This window comes from Macrobrachium rosenbergii, chromosome 48, assembly GCF_040412425.1.
Source record: "Macrobrachium rosenbergii isolate ZJJX-2024 chromosome 48, ASM4041242v1, whole genome shotgun sequence".
Lineage (NCBI taxonomy): Eukaryota > Metazoa > Arthropoda > Malacostraca > Decapoda > Palaemonidae > Macrobrachium > Macrobrachium rosenbergii.
The window spans coordinates 48,730,647-48,750,683 of NC_089788.1; the positions used below are offsets into that span (position 1 = coordinate 48,730,647).

The 20,037-nt window shown below is 43.0% G+C and overlaps 1 protein-coding gene across 1 annotated transcript in view; it reads right to left on the minus strand.

The window, feature by feature from the left end:
- Positions 1–20,037, minus strand: part of LOC136831091 (probable E3 ubiquitin-protein ligase HERC1) — an 801,341-nt gene that overhangs the window by 402,775 nt on the left and 378,529 nt on the right. The window contains exons 32-34 of the mRNA XM_067091041.1: positions 11,946–12,071; positions 10,639–10,849; positions 8,786–9,008 (exon numbers count right to left, since the gene is read on the minus strand). Coding sequence (XP_066947142.1) covers positions 8,786–9,008; positions 10,639–10,849; positions 11,946–12,071 — 560 coding nt within the window. The remainder of the gene's footprint in view (positions 1–8,785; positions 9,009–10,638; positions 10,850–11,945; positions 12,072–20,037) is intronic.

Genomic DNA, 20,037 nt, shown 5'->3' on the forward strand with positions numbered 1-20,037 from the left:
TCCATCCCTTGCCCTGGGTGCGGAGATCAGGTTGAGGGAGTTTTGTTGCTGTTCCTCAGGGTTCGTTTTAGGGTCAGAGTGAGCCCCTTAGTCCTCTTCCCCCATTTGGAGGAATCGAGTTCTTTGGATGTGTTCCTCTAGGCTAGTCGCCTACTTATCCCCTACTCGTTCCCTGTTGGCCCTCGGCACAAAATTTCTCTCCCTGTTGGTTCCTCCTCTCCTTTTTCACCCCTCTCTCCTTCCTAACCTATATTAGGTTTGGTTTTTATTAGGCTACGCCTAGGAGATGTTGGGCTTTGGGCTGTGTAGCTCCCTGGAGTAGGCTTCCCTTCCAAGTTCATTGGGAAGGAAGGTTGCAGTTGAGCGGGTGTCATGTTCTCCTTGTCTCCTCTCCCCTTCCGGTAGCCTACTCCTCCCCACTACCCCCCCCCCCTCAGCCTTGCGACTCGTGCGGGTGACGCTAGATGGCGTTTTCTCCGAGTCAGGGACTTCTCCTATTGGTAGAGGGATTCGCTCCCTCCCATATCGTCCCCAGCTTCACTGTGGTGGGGTGGGTGGCTCGGTTTGCTCGAACGTGTTCGAATCCTGTCTCACCTCTCATCTCCCCATCGAGCTACGAAGTTAGGGTTTAGGTGTGGCCCCGCCGTATGTTATGAACATTGATCCTTTACCCATTTGTTTCTCCGGCAGGGAGATAGATGTGGGATGATTCTATGTCACGCTAGCATACAGACCCCTCCGGTCTCCGGAGGTTACCATCATTGTTAATTTTGTTTATTGTTATTATTATTTTTATTTTTAATCTTAGTTCTACCATATATGCGTGATTCCGGTCCCACACCTGGGGCTCCGCCGTTAATTTTCTGGCAGCCCTTATGGTTGGTTTCTGGTTTCTCGTTCCTTCATTCCCGAGTCCTCCGGGTATGAATCCTTAAACTTCCGCTCTGTGCATTTAAAGCTTATTGGCCCAGTTTAATTTGGTAGTTCTTCTCCACCGGAGTATTCCGGTTGTAGTTGAGTTTCCGGCCTTGCCGGCTTTATTTTTGCTTAGAGTGTGAGGTTCATGTACTGTTACCTTTACAGACTGTTCGCTGTGAGGAGCCGTGTACCGCCTCCTTCAACAACCCTACGGGCACGTAGTGTGCGGACCCACGCTGGTTGTGCAATCCGGCTGGACGACCTGGTTGTTTGGCACCCGATGGCTGTGAGGTTTGCTTTGCTCTCTCCTCAACCATCCAAGACGAGTCGGTAAGTGAAAGTCTTCTTTCCTCCGGTCCATGCTCCTCATACGTTGTGTTGTTTATATTCTCCGTCGGTCTTTGCATTCCTGACTAACTACAGGTTTCCTTGCAGGCGGATGAAACTTCCAAGAAGTCTGCCTTGGAATCCCTCCGGGCCTGGGTGGCTGGGTTCGGCAGGAATGTTCCGTCGGGGAAGCCCCTCGCCCCGACGCCAGGTTGAGGGACCTGCTTTACCCGGCGCACGGGTGGCGGCTGCAGTACCAGAAGAACTTGCCACCCCAATTATCCAGCAGATCCGTGATGCGACCCAGCCACCTCAAGTGGACATCATGTACGCCGAGGTCTCGGAGGATGTTGCCGCCCTAAATCTCGACTTGGAACCTATGAATACAGAGCAGGACCAGGTGGTAAGTGGAGAGGTAAGTGAGGATGTTGGGGCGGGCCCCTCTTTGTTTAACTCCCTGCTTCATCTGTATCATCTTTTGCAGGTTTTGTGAAGTCTTCCTCTTTGGGTGATAGAGCTCCGTCTGCTATCCCCAAGTTGAAGACTTCATGGAAGGCGAAGGGCTATAAGTCCTCGACTTCTAAGAAGGCATTGCCCTTCCCCGTCGAAGGCTAAGGTCCCAGGACCGGTAGCCTCCGGGAGTAAATCTAGCTCCTCCGGCAAAGGGCGCGAGTAAGAGGGCTGCAAACCAAGCCCTCCTCGCCAGCCTCTTTTTGACGCACAAGCCCTGGCCACTGAACTGTACAAACAATTCACGGAGGACCTAGATTCGAGATTTGAGAAGATCTCAGAAAAGTTTGCCACCTATGACAGTGTACTGGAAGGTTTGGCTCGCCAACCTAAAGCAGAACCACAGTACTCTATCCCCGACACTGCGGACCTCCCGCCGTTTGATGTCAGAAACCCTTGGCGGTTTGCACTCCGGGCCATCCAACATGATGGCAAACTTACAGTTAGACGGTCTGGGCACGAGACGGTTGGAGGAGTTGGAGTTCTTCCCCCCCGATCTCTTGCCCCTTATCCTGGCTTCGTGAGGCTTACGGAAGAAGCCTGGATTCGTCAGACAAGGTACCTAGGGAAACTGTCATCATCCCTAGAGACCAAACTCAGTCGGCTCTCCTGCGCACTCTGACGGAGTGGCAGGCAGTGAACACAAAAATTGACCCCTTTCAAGGGCAATTTCACGATGTTCACCCTGGGTGAAGATCTTCCCACTCCTTGTATGGACAAAATTGCTCTGGCCACGACCCGAGCATGCCTTGATGGGAATCCCTTTCCTCAATTGAGGGAAACAGACCCTACTTCCTGGTATTCCCAGGAAGTAATGAGTTCTGGGTGGACGCCCGTCCACTTTCACTGTAGGCAAGCTGGACCCTCTTTGCGCTTCCACGCAGTTTAGTGAGCAACTCCTAAGCTGCCGGAATCATTGTTAAAGGCGGAGTTTGAGACCCGGACTAAGTTAGCCCGGTCCTTGAGCTCCGGCTGTCTTACTGAGGCTACTGCCGTCTCCGGCTCAGACGAACCCTTTTTCCAGGTCCTAGCTAAGTCTTTCCTGGCGACCTTCCAGTTAGACTTGCATGAGTTTGTTATGGCTAGGCTGGAATGCAGAAAATTTATTTTTGCTGACGCTACAATCCGCCACAAGCCTAACAAGCTCATTAAAAGTTCAATCTGGGGACCTAACCTCTTCCCTGAAGGAGAGGTTACATCCGTCATGTCCGAGGCTACACGGGCCAATCAGAGTCTTCGCGCTCGGTGGGGAATTCCTGCTTATAAGCTCAAGACCCCAGAATCGGCCGGCCCCCAGACAAGAGGAGGAAAACGGTTCAGGAGACATAAGAGGCCTCATCAGGCGATGGTTCAATCCGTCCCGGTCTCGGCAGTGGCCCAGCCATCTACCTCTAAGTCCCAACCCCAGCAGTACGTTTTGGTCCAACCAGCGGCGCCTCCTATGTATCCTCACCAGCATACAACCCTACATATGAGGGCCGTGGATTTTTTCACGGCCTCAATAGGGTGGCAAGGGGAGGAAGGGGCAAGGCCCCCCTACAGAGGAAAGTCTAACACCACCCCAAGGGGAAGACCTGGACGTGGTAGAGGGAACAAACCCGCTCCCTCCCACTGAGAAAACACAGGTAGGCGGTCGCCTGTATTGGTTCAGGGACCAATGGACCTTCAGCCCTTGGGCACACAGCATTGTGTCCAAGGGACTAGGGTGGAGCTGGATCAAGAACCCTCCCCCCAAAAACAGATTTTACCAGCCACCCACATCAATCCTACAGGATTATGTAAAAGAATTGCTCAACAAACGAGCAATAAAGAAAGCAAGGCACCTAAAGTTTCAAGGCAGGCTATTCACTGTTCCCAAAAAAGACTCCGATCAGCAAAGAGTGATCCTGGATCTGTCGCGTCTAAATCTCTACATAAAATGCGACAAGTTTCGCATGCTTACGGTAGCTCAGGTTCGGACTCTACTTCCGCTTGGAGCCGTCACCACCTCTATCGATCTTTCAGACGCTTATTATCACGTCCCAGTTGCGCGGAACTTCTCTCAGTTCCTCGGTTTCAGACTCGGGAATCAAGCCTACTCCTTCAGGGTCATGCCCTTCGGTCTGAACATTGCACCCAGGATATTCACCAAGCTGGCGGATACGGTAGTACAGCAGCTCCGGTCCCAAGGAATCTCCCTAGCAGCGTACCTGGACGACTGGATAATCTGGGCTCCAACTGTTCGGAGTGTCAGGAAGCCACGTCCATAGTCATCAATTTCCTAGAGTCATTGGGTTTTCAGCTGAACAGGAGAAGTCCCGCCTGACTCGGAGTCTCGGTTTCAATGGCTGGGTCTTCAGTGGGACCTGTCCTCCCACACGTTATCTCTCCCACACGCCTCCTTCCAAGAGGAAAGAGATAGCATCTCTCACCAAGAGGTTTCTCAAAATCATCAGCATCCCGTCGGTCCCAAGAAAGAGTCTCGGGTCTCTCAATTTGCCTCAGTAACAGACCTGCTCTTGAAAGCCAAATTAAAAGACATAAACAGGGTGTGGCGGAGTCGAGCAAATGCCAAGCTCAGGGACAAGGTCTCTCTATCCCTCGGATCTTAAAGACAAGACTGCGGCCTTGGACCACAGTCAAGGGCCTGTCCAAAACAGTTCCACTTCAGTTTCCCCCTCCGCACTAGTTATCCACACAGACGCTTCTCTAAGCGGATGGGGGATATTCACCAAAACAGAAAGTACAAGGAACGTGGTCCACAATGTTTCAGCAGTTCCATATAAACACCCTGGAAGCCATGGCGGTCTTTCTAACTCTGAAGAAAATCCGCCCTCCCAATCGGATTCATATCAGGTTGGTGTTAGACAGCGCAGTGGTAGTTCATTGCATCAACAGGGGCGGCTCCAAATCAGGTCGAGTAAACCAAGTGATGGTAGCTATCTTCTCCCTGGCGAACAAGCACGGTTGGCACCTGTCAGCCACCCACCTAGCAGGTGTCCGGAACGTGGTGGCGGATTCCCTGTCCAGGACTACCCCGTTGGAGACGGAGTGGTCCCTGGATGCGGAATCTTTCAAATGGATTTGCCGCCGGGTTCGGGACTCCAAGTGGATCTGTTCGCAACGGAGAGCAACTTCAAGCTCCCCTGTTATGTAGCCCCAACCTGGACCCTCAGGCGTTAGCCACAGACGCAATGACAGTAGATTGGAACAATTGGGAGAAGATTTATCTGTTCCTCCAATAAATTTGCTGCTGAAAGTTTTACACAAACTAAGGACATTCAAAGGTCAACCAGCTCTGGTAGCCCCTATTGGCTGAAGAGCAATTGGTTCCTCTCCTTCAGGAACTGGGCTTACGGAGTCTTCGGATTCCCAAACCCATTCTGACCCAGACAGTACAAACCAAGACTGTGTCAGCTTCCTCAAGGATTCAAGATGCCCTAGCTTTATGGACTTTATAAAGTTCGCAGCTCAAAAAGGAGCAAACATTGACCCTGTCAACACTCTGTTTTTAGAATCAGATAAAAGAGATTCTACTCTTAGACAGTATGACTCAGCAGTCAAAAAAATTAGCCTCCTTCCTGAAAGCATCTGAAGCCAAAATCATGACGACTAATTTAGGAGTTTCCTTCTTTAGGTCACTGTTTGAGAAAGGTCTGGCTCCCGCCACTATTACCACAGTCAAGTCGGCATTGAAGAAAGTATTTCTTTACGGCTTTAAAATCGACCTTACAGATTCCTATTTTTCATCCATCCCCAGAGCATGCGCTTGTCTGAGACCAGTATCACGTCCACATTCGGTTACTTGGTTTCTCAATGACGTCCTTAAGTTAGCATCAGAGTTGGATAACTCCCATTGCTCTTATCAGGATCTGTTAAGGAAGACTTTATTTTTGATTAGCTTGGCTTCAGGTGCTAGAATCTCAGAGCTGTCGGCTCTCACTAGAGGTGATAGTTTTGTTAACTTCCTCCCATCTGGAGAAGTCCTCCTTTCCCTGACCCTAGATTTTTAGCTAAGAACGAAGACCCACAGGACAGGTGGTCTCCTTGGAAGGTGGTGCCCTTCCTCAAGATCAATCTTTATGTCCAGTTTATACACTTAAATCTTACCTCTTAAGAACTCCACAGAGTAAGTCGGGTCCTCTTTTTATCAGGGAGAAAGGTGGTACTCTTTCTCTGAATGCTATAAGGCAACAAATTCTGTATTTCATTAAACAAGCCAACCCAGACTCAGTTCCTAAAGTTCATGATATTCGAGCAGTTGCTACTTCTATTAATTACTTTCATAATATGGACTTTTCAGAGTTATCAAAATATACGGGTTGGAAATCACCTCTAGTGTTTAAACGCCACTATTTAAAATCGCTCGAAGCCCTGAAATATTCTACAATAGCAGTGGGAAGTGTCATCTCCCCACCTTAAATAATCATATCCTTTCCTTTTCCCCCCCGCCCGCCTACCTCATTTACTTCTCTGCTTATTCTCCTGGTTGTTTATGCCTCACTGCCTAGCCCCTCATATTGATGTATCTTGTATCTACTGATGGAAAAGTGTAATCTGACTAGCCATAATTGTTTTCGCTTGCGGGGTACTGGACGGTTTTTATTTGGCTCCACGTACCCCAGATGTTTGTGTGTTAATTTTCATTAGTCTTGTCTCTTACGTGTTTAGCCTAAGTTTACGTGTATAGTATTAAGGTTGTATTTGCTTGTTCTGTGCACATTTCATGTTTCACTACCTTTAAGTAATTTTAAGATTTTTGAGGTTTTTCCCCATCAAACCGGGACCTCCCCTTGTTTTGTAGTGCTAAGTTTTTTGATGTGCCTTAGATTTAAGATACCTTACTTTTAAGTATTCTTGCTTCATGAAAGAGATTGCTTGATTAAAATTATTTTCGTTACAATTTTGCTTTTTCTTCAGATTACCCCCTTTTTCCCAGTAGTAGCAGTCTTGGCATGATTCTCTATCACTATTTCACCGGCTGACACGGGACTGGACTCAGAAAAGGGATTTTGACAGAGGAAAAATCTATTTCTGAGGAAGGTCCTTGTCACCCGGACCCTCCCTAACTGACCTAGTACTCCCCCTCTACTTGCACATGCCAAGTCTGGGGTTAGTGCTAGCATGGAATGAAGTAGGTGGCGCTGGTGTCGCCGTCCTGGCGGGTGTTGAGTGTGGGAGCTGTAACGGCTCACCGCTCTTTTACGGGGTTTTGATAAGGAGAGATCTTTCGAGTATATTTCCGTGGTAGTGGTATTTCACTCACCCTTCATTATACCGACGTCTTCTAAAAGACGATCGACTGGGGTAGTAACCCCAGCTTTCTGAAAGCTCTTTTTCTCTGGTATATCTAGCATTGTTATACCTAGAAATTCGTGCTGTAATGGAATTTCACCGGGTGACACGGGACCTTCCTCAGAAATAGATTTTTCCTCTGTCAAAATCCCTTTATTATTATTATTATTATTATTATTATTATTATTATTATTATTATTATTATTATTATTATTATTATTATTATTATTTGAAAATTAGTACTTCTTATTAGGTAAATAATTTATTTTATCATACAAAACAAACACATACATGTAACCATAAAAATTCTCTCATATCTTATTGGGATGAGAGAATTTTTATGGTTACATGTATATGTTTATTTGTTTTGCTGATAAATAAATGATTTACCTAATAATAAGTACTAATTTTATAATAATAATAATAATAATAATAATAATAATAATAATAATAATAATAATAATAATAATAATAATAATAATAAAACTGTAATTACAAAATTCATACATTTCTATGGTAAATTATGTGATATTTTAAACAAAAAAATACCATTTCCCCATCTTTTCAGAAACCTTTGAAGAGAGGGACGAGGGCCAAGCTGTCAAATGTGTCAATTGTTGCCAACAGCGTCTCAAAGGATTTCTGGTACTCTCTCTCTTTCTTTTTCTTTTTCCTTCATAAATCATGAATTTCCATCTTTTGATATTCTAACATAAGAATAACTTTCTCTCTCTCTCTCTCATGTTATTCTCTCTGTCTCTATAATAATTCATAAATAATTTAATTTGATATTTCAAGTAAGGACAATCTCTCTCTCTCTCTCTCTCTCTCGTGTTATTCTCTCTGTCTCCGTGATAATTGATAAATAATTTCACTCTCTTAACTAAGGACAACCCCTATCTCTCACTCTCTCTCTCCTTTCTCTTGGATTCACAGATGTTGCGTGTCTGTGAATTCGTGCAACTCGAATCGTGTGAAATCAAAGTATTACTGTATTTACACTTGTTAAGTACCCTGTATCCATAATTTAAGAAATTTAATTTGTGTAAAGACTCCTCACACCTGGAAGTATGTACAGCTTTTTGTGGTAATGTGTACTTCCAGGAGGTAAGTTATACACACAGTCCAGAGATGTGTATAGCTTGTTAGTGGATACTGCAACCTCCAAACAAGCAGGAGGGGTACAGCTTGAAGCGTCTTATGACATCTCTTGCAAGAGGGGTGCAAGGACTAAACAGCTTTATATATGGTAGAGCAAAATGTATATAAGTGCTTGGCTTTGTGTCCCTCCTGTTCTTCAAAACAGGGGGGGACACAAGCCAAACACTTACATACATTCTTCAGAACTAATGTCAATGCAAAGTCACTGGTCACTGTCTTCAATTGTAAAAGAATCCCTGCTTTGTCCACTTCAAAAGTTCCTATTGTAATATAGCATAAATATCAGCTTCAGAATCAATGGCTCTAAACGTGGCTTACCAAAGCTATTCAATAAAGATGGAAATAAGAGAATACCCAACGAAGACCCAAATATTCTATTATAAATAAATGAATAATCAAATAACCCAAATAGCCTGAAATATTTGGTAACTAAGCAATTAATTTGCTATGGAATGCAAAAATTACATGACAAAAATACTGTGCAATTTGATCAAAAATACTTCTAAAGTTATTAGTCATAGAATGCCCTTAAATCACTTCAATAAAAAATACAGAAAGAATCAAATCATATAAATAGCAACATATGTAATTTTACCCTGTTAGAATGGTAAGTATCTGGAATAAAGTGTGAGTAGCATGGGGGAGAAGATCTGCCGGCGATGGGTGAGGAGTGTGACGTAGGGTTGGGGGGTCATATGGGCAACACATGCGAACTAAAGCATCCAGGAGGCCACTTGAAACAGCCAAGCTAAGATCTGCAGCTTCATATCGTACACTTAAGGCAAACACTGTGAGAAGACACAGACGTTCTCTAAGACCTGTGGAAAAAGATTTAATTTATTACAAGAGCCAAAGAAAAAGTTCATATTTATGTTGTATAAGGTGAAGTAGAATTTTCACTTTACAGATAATACTAGAAACAATTAACAACAAAAGGCTCATTAAAACTAAAAGTGCATTAGAAGGTGCAAAAAAGTTGTACATTTTACTACCTTAACATGAAAAATGCTACACAAAGGCCACTTCCCAGTAACTAAGCCCTAATAAAAAATTCACTAAAATATCGATAAAACTTTAGTTAATGGGTATCATATGGCTTCATATTTCATAAAAACCATAACCATCAATCTAATCAACAAGCATAAGGTCAAATAAAAATACGTAAGTTGCCATGTATAATTAAATTTCATGTGGTTTGTATTAAGATGAGTACCTTTCTTAAAATTTTGGGGCTTAATTTCATTAATAAAAACTATTCTGATGAAAACTAACAACCACTGCAAATGTTTTGAACTAAAACAATAATACTCCTTCCAAAGAAATCTTACATTCTTCCATAATTGAATGTTTTATATACATTCTCACAAAGCACTTTTAATCATTAGTTTTCCAGTAAGTTCAACATTAATAAATGTATCTTTTGAAAAAAAATTATTACTGAGGCAAGATACATCAATGATGTGTAATTCATTGAAAATGCCTTGAGGTGCAAATAAATTTAAAGGAAATTATTAAAAGACAGAACTGTACTGAGAAAATGCCTCGGCATAAACAAACCACCATAGTAAACTCAATGGATCTCCAAGGAAAATATACTGTAGTTCAAAGTCCTTCATAACCACTTTACAGTCACCACCCTACGTGCGAACATTCAGAGATACAAACAGACAGGGTCACATGTCCAAATTTTGCTCTGCGCGCTTATTCTGCTGGTAAGAATTTTCGCAAAGAACAGAAGAACATGAAGAAGAAGAAGAGCCTGTTCCTTTAACTCCTGCCCTGATTACACTGAGTATTCTCGTGATTAACTACCATGTATTCTTCTCACAATCATGAGAATACTTGTCCACACTCGTAAAATATTCCTACTTATTTCTATCTTCCTGATTTAACTCGTTCTTTGATGAATTCCCATTTTCTGTATTTCCTCTCTCCATAGAAAATGTTTAGTATGTATTTTTGTCAATAGATGGCAGTGTGCATTGCTTACTTTGTGAACTTCCAATGCCTGACAGTGCTCCTGTGAAATTCTCTCCAAGTTCATAACTTTCAAAGCATGGAATTATAAATGTTGCACGAGTCTAAATCTTATTTTTTCTTTCTACCTTTCTAGCATTCAAAGTAATTCTTTATAATACTGCATGATTTAAAAATGCAGTGAAAACAGTATAATCTATGACTCGCGAGTTAACTCGGGAATGTGAGCATGAGCAAAAATCATGCACTACTGTACATACAGTATTAGAAACCAACTCACGAACAATTCAAGATACTAATGGCTGTCTGGAACGTAACTCATTTGTAAGTAGGGTTGTGACTGTAAAGTTTTTATTTCATATACTTTTGGGTCAAATAATAAATTGGCAACATCTGCATATGTATTTCTAATGACAGCTATTCAACAACTATAATACTTCCTTAGAAGTACTGTACTACCATTATACAAACCTTTGTCAGGCTGTTCATGTTGCAACAAAGATGACACCAAGTGTCTGTAGATAATATGGACAGTAGTAGCAATCTGCTGTTGAGTTGGCTGGCTAGCTGCTCTAATACCATCAAGGTAATGAGTTGCCTCCAATGAACGCACAAGTGAGTAACTGCTACTGCTCCATAAACTCTCTAGACCAAAGCAACCAGTCATGACTTCATGGTATACCTGGAAAAAGACAGGCCTTGTGAAATCTTTTATTTACATCTTCACTATTGCTATATTATTATACAGTAAAACCTTGATAACTTGGAATGGATGATATCACTCATTTCTTATTCAAGTTTTCTACTAGCATACCAAACAAAATACTACAGGAATGCCATTTGCCAATAACTAGGTATCAAACTAAAAACCAGTAAAATGAAAGAATTGGGTAATTTCAATTTATGCTAGGTGACACCAGGGTATCATAACATCAATGGAAGCAACGTGTATGGAGCTAAACTCCCATTTAGAAATATGTGGCTAAGGAATGAAAAAATGTAGACATCCCTATTGACAAGCATATCTTTTGTGGCAGCTCAAAACAATTTTTAATTATCTAGTACAGTATTAGCAAACTTGTTGCTATTGCTGTGTTGGAAAAATACAAACCTCTTATTGCTATTGCTATGTTGGAAAAATACAAACCTCAATCATAATAAAGATTTTCCTCCTAAATTGGTTATTCAACTTCAACAATGTGCTAAATTTGAAACAAAATTCCAACTTGGAATGTACAACTCTTTCATAGTGCTGAGCAACTTAATAAAAAAAAGTTCTGGCTGTGAAGCAGATGGAACATACTGATCAATGTACAAGTAATACAGTGCTCAGTGAACTGGCAGGTGGCAAAAGGCCAGTCCTCCATCATCGACTGAGCATTTATGGACCATGTTAATCAAATTTAAATAACTTTTAAATTTAGTTATGTTAATTTGAAAATTTTAAATTTTGTACAGATTTCCAAAACTTACAGGACTTTTAAATTAAACTTTTCAAAATATAAATGGACCAACAAGCAAAATCATGTACTGCTGACTTCTGAGGGAAATATCATGAACTGCCTCCATAATCCCTATAAGATTCAAAGCAACAAAAATACTGCTGATTTCCCAAATTACATATCAACATGGACAAAATTAGCAGCCTGTAAATATAAATACAGTATTAAGCCATTTAAAGTCATACATACTAATGTCAAACAAAAAAAATCCCTTTACTGCACATTAAAAAGTGAATAAAAAGTTCATTTTTAAAGTTGATAACTTGAAAAACTTACCGATGGTAGTAATGAACCACAAGCTTTCTCAACTGAACCATGTTGTTTGAAATCCTCATCTGTCTTTTCAGCAAGTTGAGCAGGTGTTAACAGTGTCAGCATTAATTCTAAGGCCTCTAATCGTGACTGAAATAAAAACACCAAACACTGGTATTCCATATCATAGAAAATTTGAAGAACATGCAGCAAAAATTACATTTTTATGGTAAAATAAAGTTTTATATATACTTACCCAGTAATTACTTAGCTAAGAGTTTCTACTTGATGGCAGCTTAAATTTTGAAATTTGCGGTAACAACTCTCCTTTGTTATGTAGGTGACTAGCCCCACCCACTTTCAGGGTAAGAGAACAACTCAACCAAGAGCTCTATTTGTTTATGCTCAAAAGTCCATGCGAAGGGAGGAGGGCAGGCTCCATCCGTAATTACTGGTTAAGTATAGATAAAACTTTACTTTATCATAAAAATGTTATTTTTATATAGGTAACTTACCCAGTAATTACTTAGTTGAATCCATATTGACAAGCGGAGGGATTCATGGACATAATGTACCCCAAAACATTAATAAGGTTAATGAATCTGAGAACAGAATGAAAAAAGTGGTTAGCACTGATACAATGCTTGTTGTTCCTCACCTGGTGAGAGATGCTGCAGGCAGATACTGCCACTGGTTGGTGCTCATCTCAACCTTGTAGTGGCGTGGCAGCATAGACAGGATCGCCTCCATTGAAGTGGGTACTTTGCAGTGGAGGAGTAGTCCAATTGCTGACGAAGTATTAGCAGAAGCTTTTGTGACGAAGGATATTTTTGATCGCCAACAAGGCAAATGATATTTGCCCCTGCCCAAGGTGCAGTACCATAAACATAACAATAAATAAAAAAAACACTGTCACCTACACCATACAATTAAAAAACATACATCCACCAACCGTCACTGAAAACTGGTGGGCACTCCTGGTACATAGTAACCCCCAGGCACTCCTGGTACACAGTAACCCCCAGGCTCCTCTAGGACTCAATACCATAAGTCAAGGCAGAGACAAAGCAAAGGAAGGGATGCTTCCTACATTTCCTCACTGAACACTATGCCAGCCACGGACAAAGGTCCTAATGTACTGCATTTTACGTAGACTGTTTCTACATCTCACAAGTAATGCATAATGAACAATGACTTACACTTCCGGTATGTAGACTGCAGAACTGAAGAAAGGGTAAGATTATGTTTAAAAGCTACCGAGGTAGCGACTGCCCTCACATCATGGGCTCTCCCTTCGAGACGGGTAAGTTGTCCTCACCAATTTGGGAGTGTGCTTCCAAAATGAGGTCCTTCAAAAAGAAAAAAGAACGAGATTGCAATCTTAGACAATGGTCTAGAGGGGTTCTTCACCGAACACCACAGGTTACTAGCTGGTCTCCTGATCTTCTCTGTCCTATGAAGATAGATACAATATCTAAGAGGCTTCACAGGGAAAAGAATTCTCTTCTTCTTCTGCCCCTAAAATGTCCATTAAACTTTTAATGGTAAAAAAACGTGGCCAGGGTTGTGCTGGATTCTCATTCTTCGCCAGAAAACTCAGGATGAGGGAACACACTGCATTCCCTTGGGGAAAAATTATTCTTTTATTCATACAGGCAGTCCCTGGTTAACGGCGGGCACGGTTAACAGCGATTCGGTTTTATGGGGCTTGTCTAGCGATGAAAATTGGCAATTTTCGGCACCAAAAATCGCTGATTTCCGCTTATCAGCGCCGATAATTGGGTACTGGCGCCGATAACCCCCGAAAATCACCGAAAAAGCCCCGAAATCGCCGATTTTCGGTTAGCAGCGATTTTCGGGTATCATCACACCCTCAGAAACAGAACCCCACCGATAACCGGTGACTGCCTGTAGTATGGATTTCATTAACCCTTTTAGCTGTAGCTAGGGCCACCAGAAAAATGTCATCTTAGTAAGATCCTTCAGCAAGAAAGAACGCATTGGTTTGAAATGTGAGTTCGTGAGCCATTTGAGGACTACGTTCAGGTTCTATGGACAAGCCTCTTCCCTTTTACTCTTGGTTGTGTCAAAAGACTTAATCAGGTCGGAGAAGTCCTGGTTTGTTGGTACGTCTAAACCTCTGTGCCTATATACGAAGCTGAGCATAGATCTATAACCTCTTATAGTTGGTGAAGAGAGGCCTCTAGAAGATCTTAAGTAAACCAGAAAGTCTGCTACTTGAACTAAAGTGGTCTTAGAAGACGAGATGTTGTGTCTTTTGCACCAGAGTCTAAAAACCGCCTACTTAGCCTAGTAGACTCTGTCAGTAGACTTACATCTACATCTAGTGACAGCTTCTGCTGCAGCTCTAGAAAATCCCTTCGATCGTATGAGTCTGCTGATAGTTGAAACCCTGTCGCGGCCAGAGAGGATATGCCCAGATGGAACCTCCTAAAGTGGGGTTGTCTAAGCAGACTTGGAACGGAGGGAAGAAGTCTTGGGAAGTCCACAAGGAGTCCAAGAAGCTCCGGGAACCACTCCTTCTGTGGCCAAAATGGAGCTACTAGGGCCATCTCGATGTTTTGGTGAGACTGAAATTTTCTGAGGACTTCGTTTATCATCCTGAATGGGAGAAAGGCATACAGATCCAGGTTGGACCAGTTCTGCATCATAGCATCTGTTGCCTAAGCTAGAGGGTCAGGAAATGGGGAGCAGAACAGAGGAAGACGATGGTTCCTGGATGCTGCGAACATGTCCAGTATTGGCTCTCCCCACAATTTCCATATTTCGGAACACACCCAACATTCCAGAGTCCACTCCATGGGCAGGATTTACGGGTGGCGACTCAGCTCGTCCGCTATCACACTGCATTTCCCTTGAATGAAACGAGTTATCAACTGGGTCTGATTTTGCTCTACCCACAGCAGCAGATCCTTGGCTGTCTCGTAGAGGGAGAACAAGTGGGTTCCCCTTTGAAGTTTGATATATGCCAGCGCTCTGGTGTTGTCCACATGGATCACCACCTTCTTGATGCAGACCTCCTCCACAAAGTGTTGTAATCCTAAATGGACTGCTTTGAACTCCTTCAAGTTGATATGCAGGTTTCTCTCCTCTTGGGATCACAAACCTGAAATTTCTTTGACCCCCAGGAGACCTCCCCAACCTAGATCCGATGCGTCGGAAAAGAACTCTAGGTCCGGGTTCACAACGAAGAGAGACTTTCCCTCCTCCAACCTGTCTGTGTAGTTCCACCACCGCAGGTCTTCTTTGATCTCCTCCGTTATCGGAAATACACACAAGTCTTGATCTATTTTCCGATCCCGACTGACATTTAAAAAAAAAATTGCAGGGGTCTCATACGCAACTTTCCCAATTTCACGAATTGCTCCATGGAACCCAGAGTGCCTAGCAGGCTCATCCACTGAGTGGCTGAACACGCTCTGAGTGAATGGAAGAGACTGACTTTCTTCAGGCAGTCCTCTACTCTTATGGGGGATGGAAAAACCCGAAAACTCTAAGCATCTATCTTCCTCCCCAAATAATCTGTTGAGAAGGAGACAGTTGGGATTTCTGTAGGTTTAGTAAAAACCCCAGGTCTTGTCTCAACAGTAGGGTTTTTTGAAGGTCCTTCATGCACCTCTCTTTCAAGGGAGAACGTATTAGCCAGTTGTCAGGTAGAGTGAGCTGTTGATTCCTAGTAAGTGGAGCCACTTGGCCATCAAGTAAAAAGTTGTAGGGCTGTTGACAATCCGAAACACAAAGCCTGAAACTGAAAGATTTGATTCCTGAACACAAATCTGAGGTACTTCCTCGAGTCTTGATGTATGGGAACATGGAAGTAAGTGTCTCTCATGTTGAGAGAGATTATCCAGTCCCCTTGACAAATGGAGGTGTCGATGGATTGGGTCGTTTCCATGTGGAACTTTGTTTTCTTTATGATGAAAAGTATAGGCCACTCACTGAGGACTGGTCTCCATCCTCCTATAGGCCTTGGGAACTACGAACAGCCTGTTGTATAAAATCCCTTGGAGTCGATATCTTCAACTACCTCTATCGCTCCCTTCTTGAGGAGGGAAGAGACTTCCCCTGAGAGGACAGAAAACTTCTCCAATCCGAAGGAGTAGGCCTTCAATTCAACAGGAGTTCTGGTCAAGGGAGGCTTCTCCTTGAAGGGGATGGAGTACCCCTCCTTCAAAACTTGGACTACCCCTTGCTTTGACCCTTTCTCTCTCCACCTTTCCCAAAAAAGGTGGAGTGTGGCTCCTACAGGCACATGAAGGACTGGGTCCTCACTTCCGAGCAGTAGGCTTACAGGATGATCTCTTGATCGCTCTCGAGGCAAAGTGAACTGTTGCTAGAGGTCTAGACTGCGATCTTTGTAGGGAGCCTTGAAACAGCTGTGGCTGGAGGGGAAAGGAGGACTTGGGGGTGATGGTGGCCCACTCTTTGGGGCATCTAGCAGATTGATCAAGAAGATCCTGTGCAGATTTCTTGCGCAGGTGAGGCAACTTCCTTAACCGCTGCTTGTGGACCATCAACGGGCGAAAAGAGAAAAGCTGATTTGTGTGACGATGTGATGCCTTTCGAAGTAAAAGAGACCCATAGCTCTCTTTTCTTAAGGATCCCCATAGCATACAAGGAGGCTATCTCTAGCGATCTGCCCCTGATGGCTTTGTCAGAGCAAGAAAGCACACTACGCCAATCTGCTGCAACCTCTTCAGGTAGATCGGGAAAATTATGAGTCTTCTTTGTTAAAGCTTCTACGGACCAGTCTAGGAAACTTAGAACCTCAAACACCTTCAATAGTTTCTAAGTAAATGGTCTATCTCTAAGGCCGAAAACATTATTTTCGCAGATATGAAAGCAAACCTACGGGTCAACTAAACTATACTGGAGAAGTCCCTCTGGGAGGAGGCAGCCACTCCCATGGAAGGAGCTTCTCCAGTTGCATATGGCCGATATCTTCTGGAAGATAAGCGAGAAGGCAGAATACTGAAGGAAGCCTTGCCATGTCGCCTCTTCTCTGACAACCAGCTGTCCACTTTAAACAAAGTCTTCTTAGATGAAGACGAGAGAACCATCTTAGGGAGTCTCTTCGACCCGACTGGCTGATCACTAAACATAAACGAAGAAGCCGGAGAAGCAGGTGCCACTGGGGCGAAAAAATCTGAAAAACTCTATAGCAAATTTATTCGCTATAAAGCGTAGGCTGACGGAACTTCTTCCTGGTCTATCTCCTCTTCATCCGAAAAAATTGGGGAAAGAGAAGGATCTGCAGGAGCTACTACTGATGAAGACGAAGCCTTCAGGAGAAGCTCCAAATGCTGTCCAGTTGTCTCTGGAGAGGAGCCAACGAAGGATCTAGTTCCTTTGCAGTAGGTAGCCCAGCGACAAGAGATGGGCTAGAAGGGGCCAAGCTAGACATAGTCGGTGCCAAGTGCTTGGAAGAAGATGCCAACCCAACAAGAACTGGCTCCTGGCGATCGGATGCAACTGGGAGGTCAACCAAGGAAGGCGCCAAAGGGCTCTCGACGACTGCCTGACTTTCAGGCATCCAACATTGTTTAGAAGCCACTGGGCGCTTGAACACTACCTGGTGCCTGTCTATGCCTGGGCGCTCAGCTACTACTGGGCACTCAGCAACTACGGAGAGCTCAGACACTACTGGGCGCTTGACTACTCCTGGGTGCTCAGTCACTTATGGGGGCTCAGCGACAAATGAGCGCTTGCTCTCTAAAGAGCGTCCTGCAGAAAATACATGGGTGCCCCCGAGAAGAGGCATGCTTAGACAAGAAAGAAGCATGCTTATAAGTCACAGACGATAGTCCATGCGCCATCAATTGGCATTCAGACTGAGAAAAATGCTTGGGACTATCCCAAGCACTGCACGAAGGCTGGGGGCTACAGGAAGGTTCTCTATGCCTTTTGCTGGGTAGCGGAGGGGACTGATCCACGAACGTAGAATGCCTTTTCAGCGGGCGCGACTTGTCCGCGAAACGCCACTGGTGTCCCTTACTAGGACACTTTCCAGTGGCTGTCTTTTGTTGCAACCTGGGATGCAACAGGTGTGACTGAAGGCGCAACTGCCCGTAGGAAGACCCCACCAACCTCCCTTGGGCCTCTGGTATGCCTCCTCCCAGGGTTGGGGGAGTATGGCAGTGACCTTTGCCTAGGAGAGTTGGTGGGATGGGTAGCCACCTCCTCCACTATCACTTCACTTGCACTTTTCTCACTAATTTTTTCATGAGGAAACTCATCGATTCCCCATTTGGCTGAACTTTAACTTGAGGCTGGCACAGTGATTTGGATCGGAAGTGTGGGAGCCAGGAGAAGGAGTAGGTGGAATTGGAGGAGGGCTGGAAATGGGAGAGATTAATTTAGCAAGAGAAGAGGCAACAGGAACATCAACATTGCTAGACTTAAGATTTGTACCCTGGCTAGCTAAAGATTTTACTTTGGCTCTAGAAACCACTTTCCTTTTACAGTCTCTTTCTACCTCAGAAAGGTGAGAAACTAAAGTCTTCCGTGTTTTTCTCATCCCACTCTCTACACTCCTCACACATCAAATCAACAAACATACCTGTCCCCTATATGCAGTGCACAAGGTATGTGTGTCATAACTAGCTTTTGTCAATCGAGTATTGCAGCCTTTGCTGCAATGCTAAAAACTAGTAGAACTAGAATTTGACATAGTCAATTAGCAGTACAAGTCAAAATCAGTAAATCTCCTAAGAGAACTAAGTCACAATAATGGTTTCACTGAAAACCTATCTGAATAATCAGTGCCGAAGACTACAGAGTCAAAAATACTTCACCAAAAGGGAAGATCTCAAACAGAATTCAAATTCAGCTGCAATTCTTAATACCATGTGTGGTCTTAAGCTGGCAGAAACAAACTGAGCTCTTGGTGAGCTGTTCCTCTCTAACCCTGAAAGTGGGCGGGCTAGTCACCTACATAAACAAAAGTGTGTTGCTACCGCGAATTTCAAAATTTAAGCTGCTGTCGAGTAGAAACTCTAAGCTAAGTAATTACTGAGAAAGTTACTTATATAAAACAGAACTTTGAAATAAAAGAAAATTTTTAGTGAAAACAATTAAATTAAAATCTATAATACAAAAAATAGTTCACAATTGGATAAAAAAAAGCTAGTTTTATCAGAGCTATGAATTTTGGCTAAGTAAGCTGGTTATAATAATACAACTGATCAGAGCCAGGAAGATATATCTAAATTAGCTGGAATGCAAAACAACAGCAAACTGTGCACAGTGAATATACACTTTAGCAGTCATGGCAGCAACAGCAGCCCACTTGTGAACATCAAAGGATATTTTAGAAACCATAATGTAACCTAGATATGTGATACACTTAAAATATACTAACAATCACAGAAGATCTCATGTTTCTATATAATACATAAAATTTATAAAGAAAATGACACACTAAAGCATGTTGAATTCTCATTCAGTGAGGGGTTGTCATTTGGAGAAATTTTATTCCAAGACCCATAATGAAAACGAAGACTATTTGGAAATTATAATTTTAACCTTTAACCAAGTAAAAGGTGCTTAAAGGACTCAGTTGCCTTAAATTGCTCACTGAACAAAACACTGTAAAAAATAATTTGTATATCAAACAAAAAAACTTCATGGATTACTAATATCAATTAGGTTGTTTGAAAGACCAAAGAAAGGATCTCACATACATAACAAGGGAACAACAGACCATTTTATTACCACGTAATTCACTGATAAGACTTTTTTAAAGACAATGTCTCCAAAAGAACTTTTGCCATTGTTAATAATAAATAGTTTAATCAAACCACTGAGTTAAAATTTTATCTCATATTAATAGCTGTCTTCAACACTAGAAACAAATAAAACAAATTAAAAATAAGAGCCATGGACTCAGTTATCTTCTTTAAATTCAATTGGGTGGGGGAGGAAATGTGGTATAAAAATTAAAAAGCATGATATATTAACCCTTAAACGCCGAGCCTCTATTTACAAAAACGTCTCCCGTATGCCGGTGGCGTTCGGGAGTTAGCGCCAAAAAAGGAAAAAAGTTTTTTAAAAAAATCACAGCACGCTTAGTTTTTAAGATTAAGAGTTCATTTTT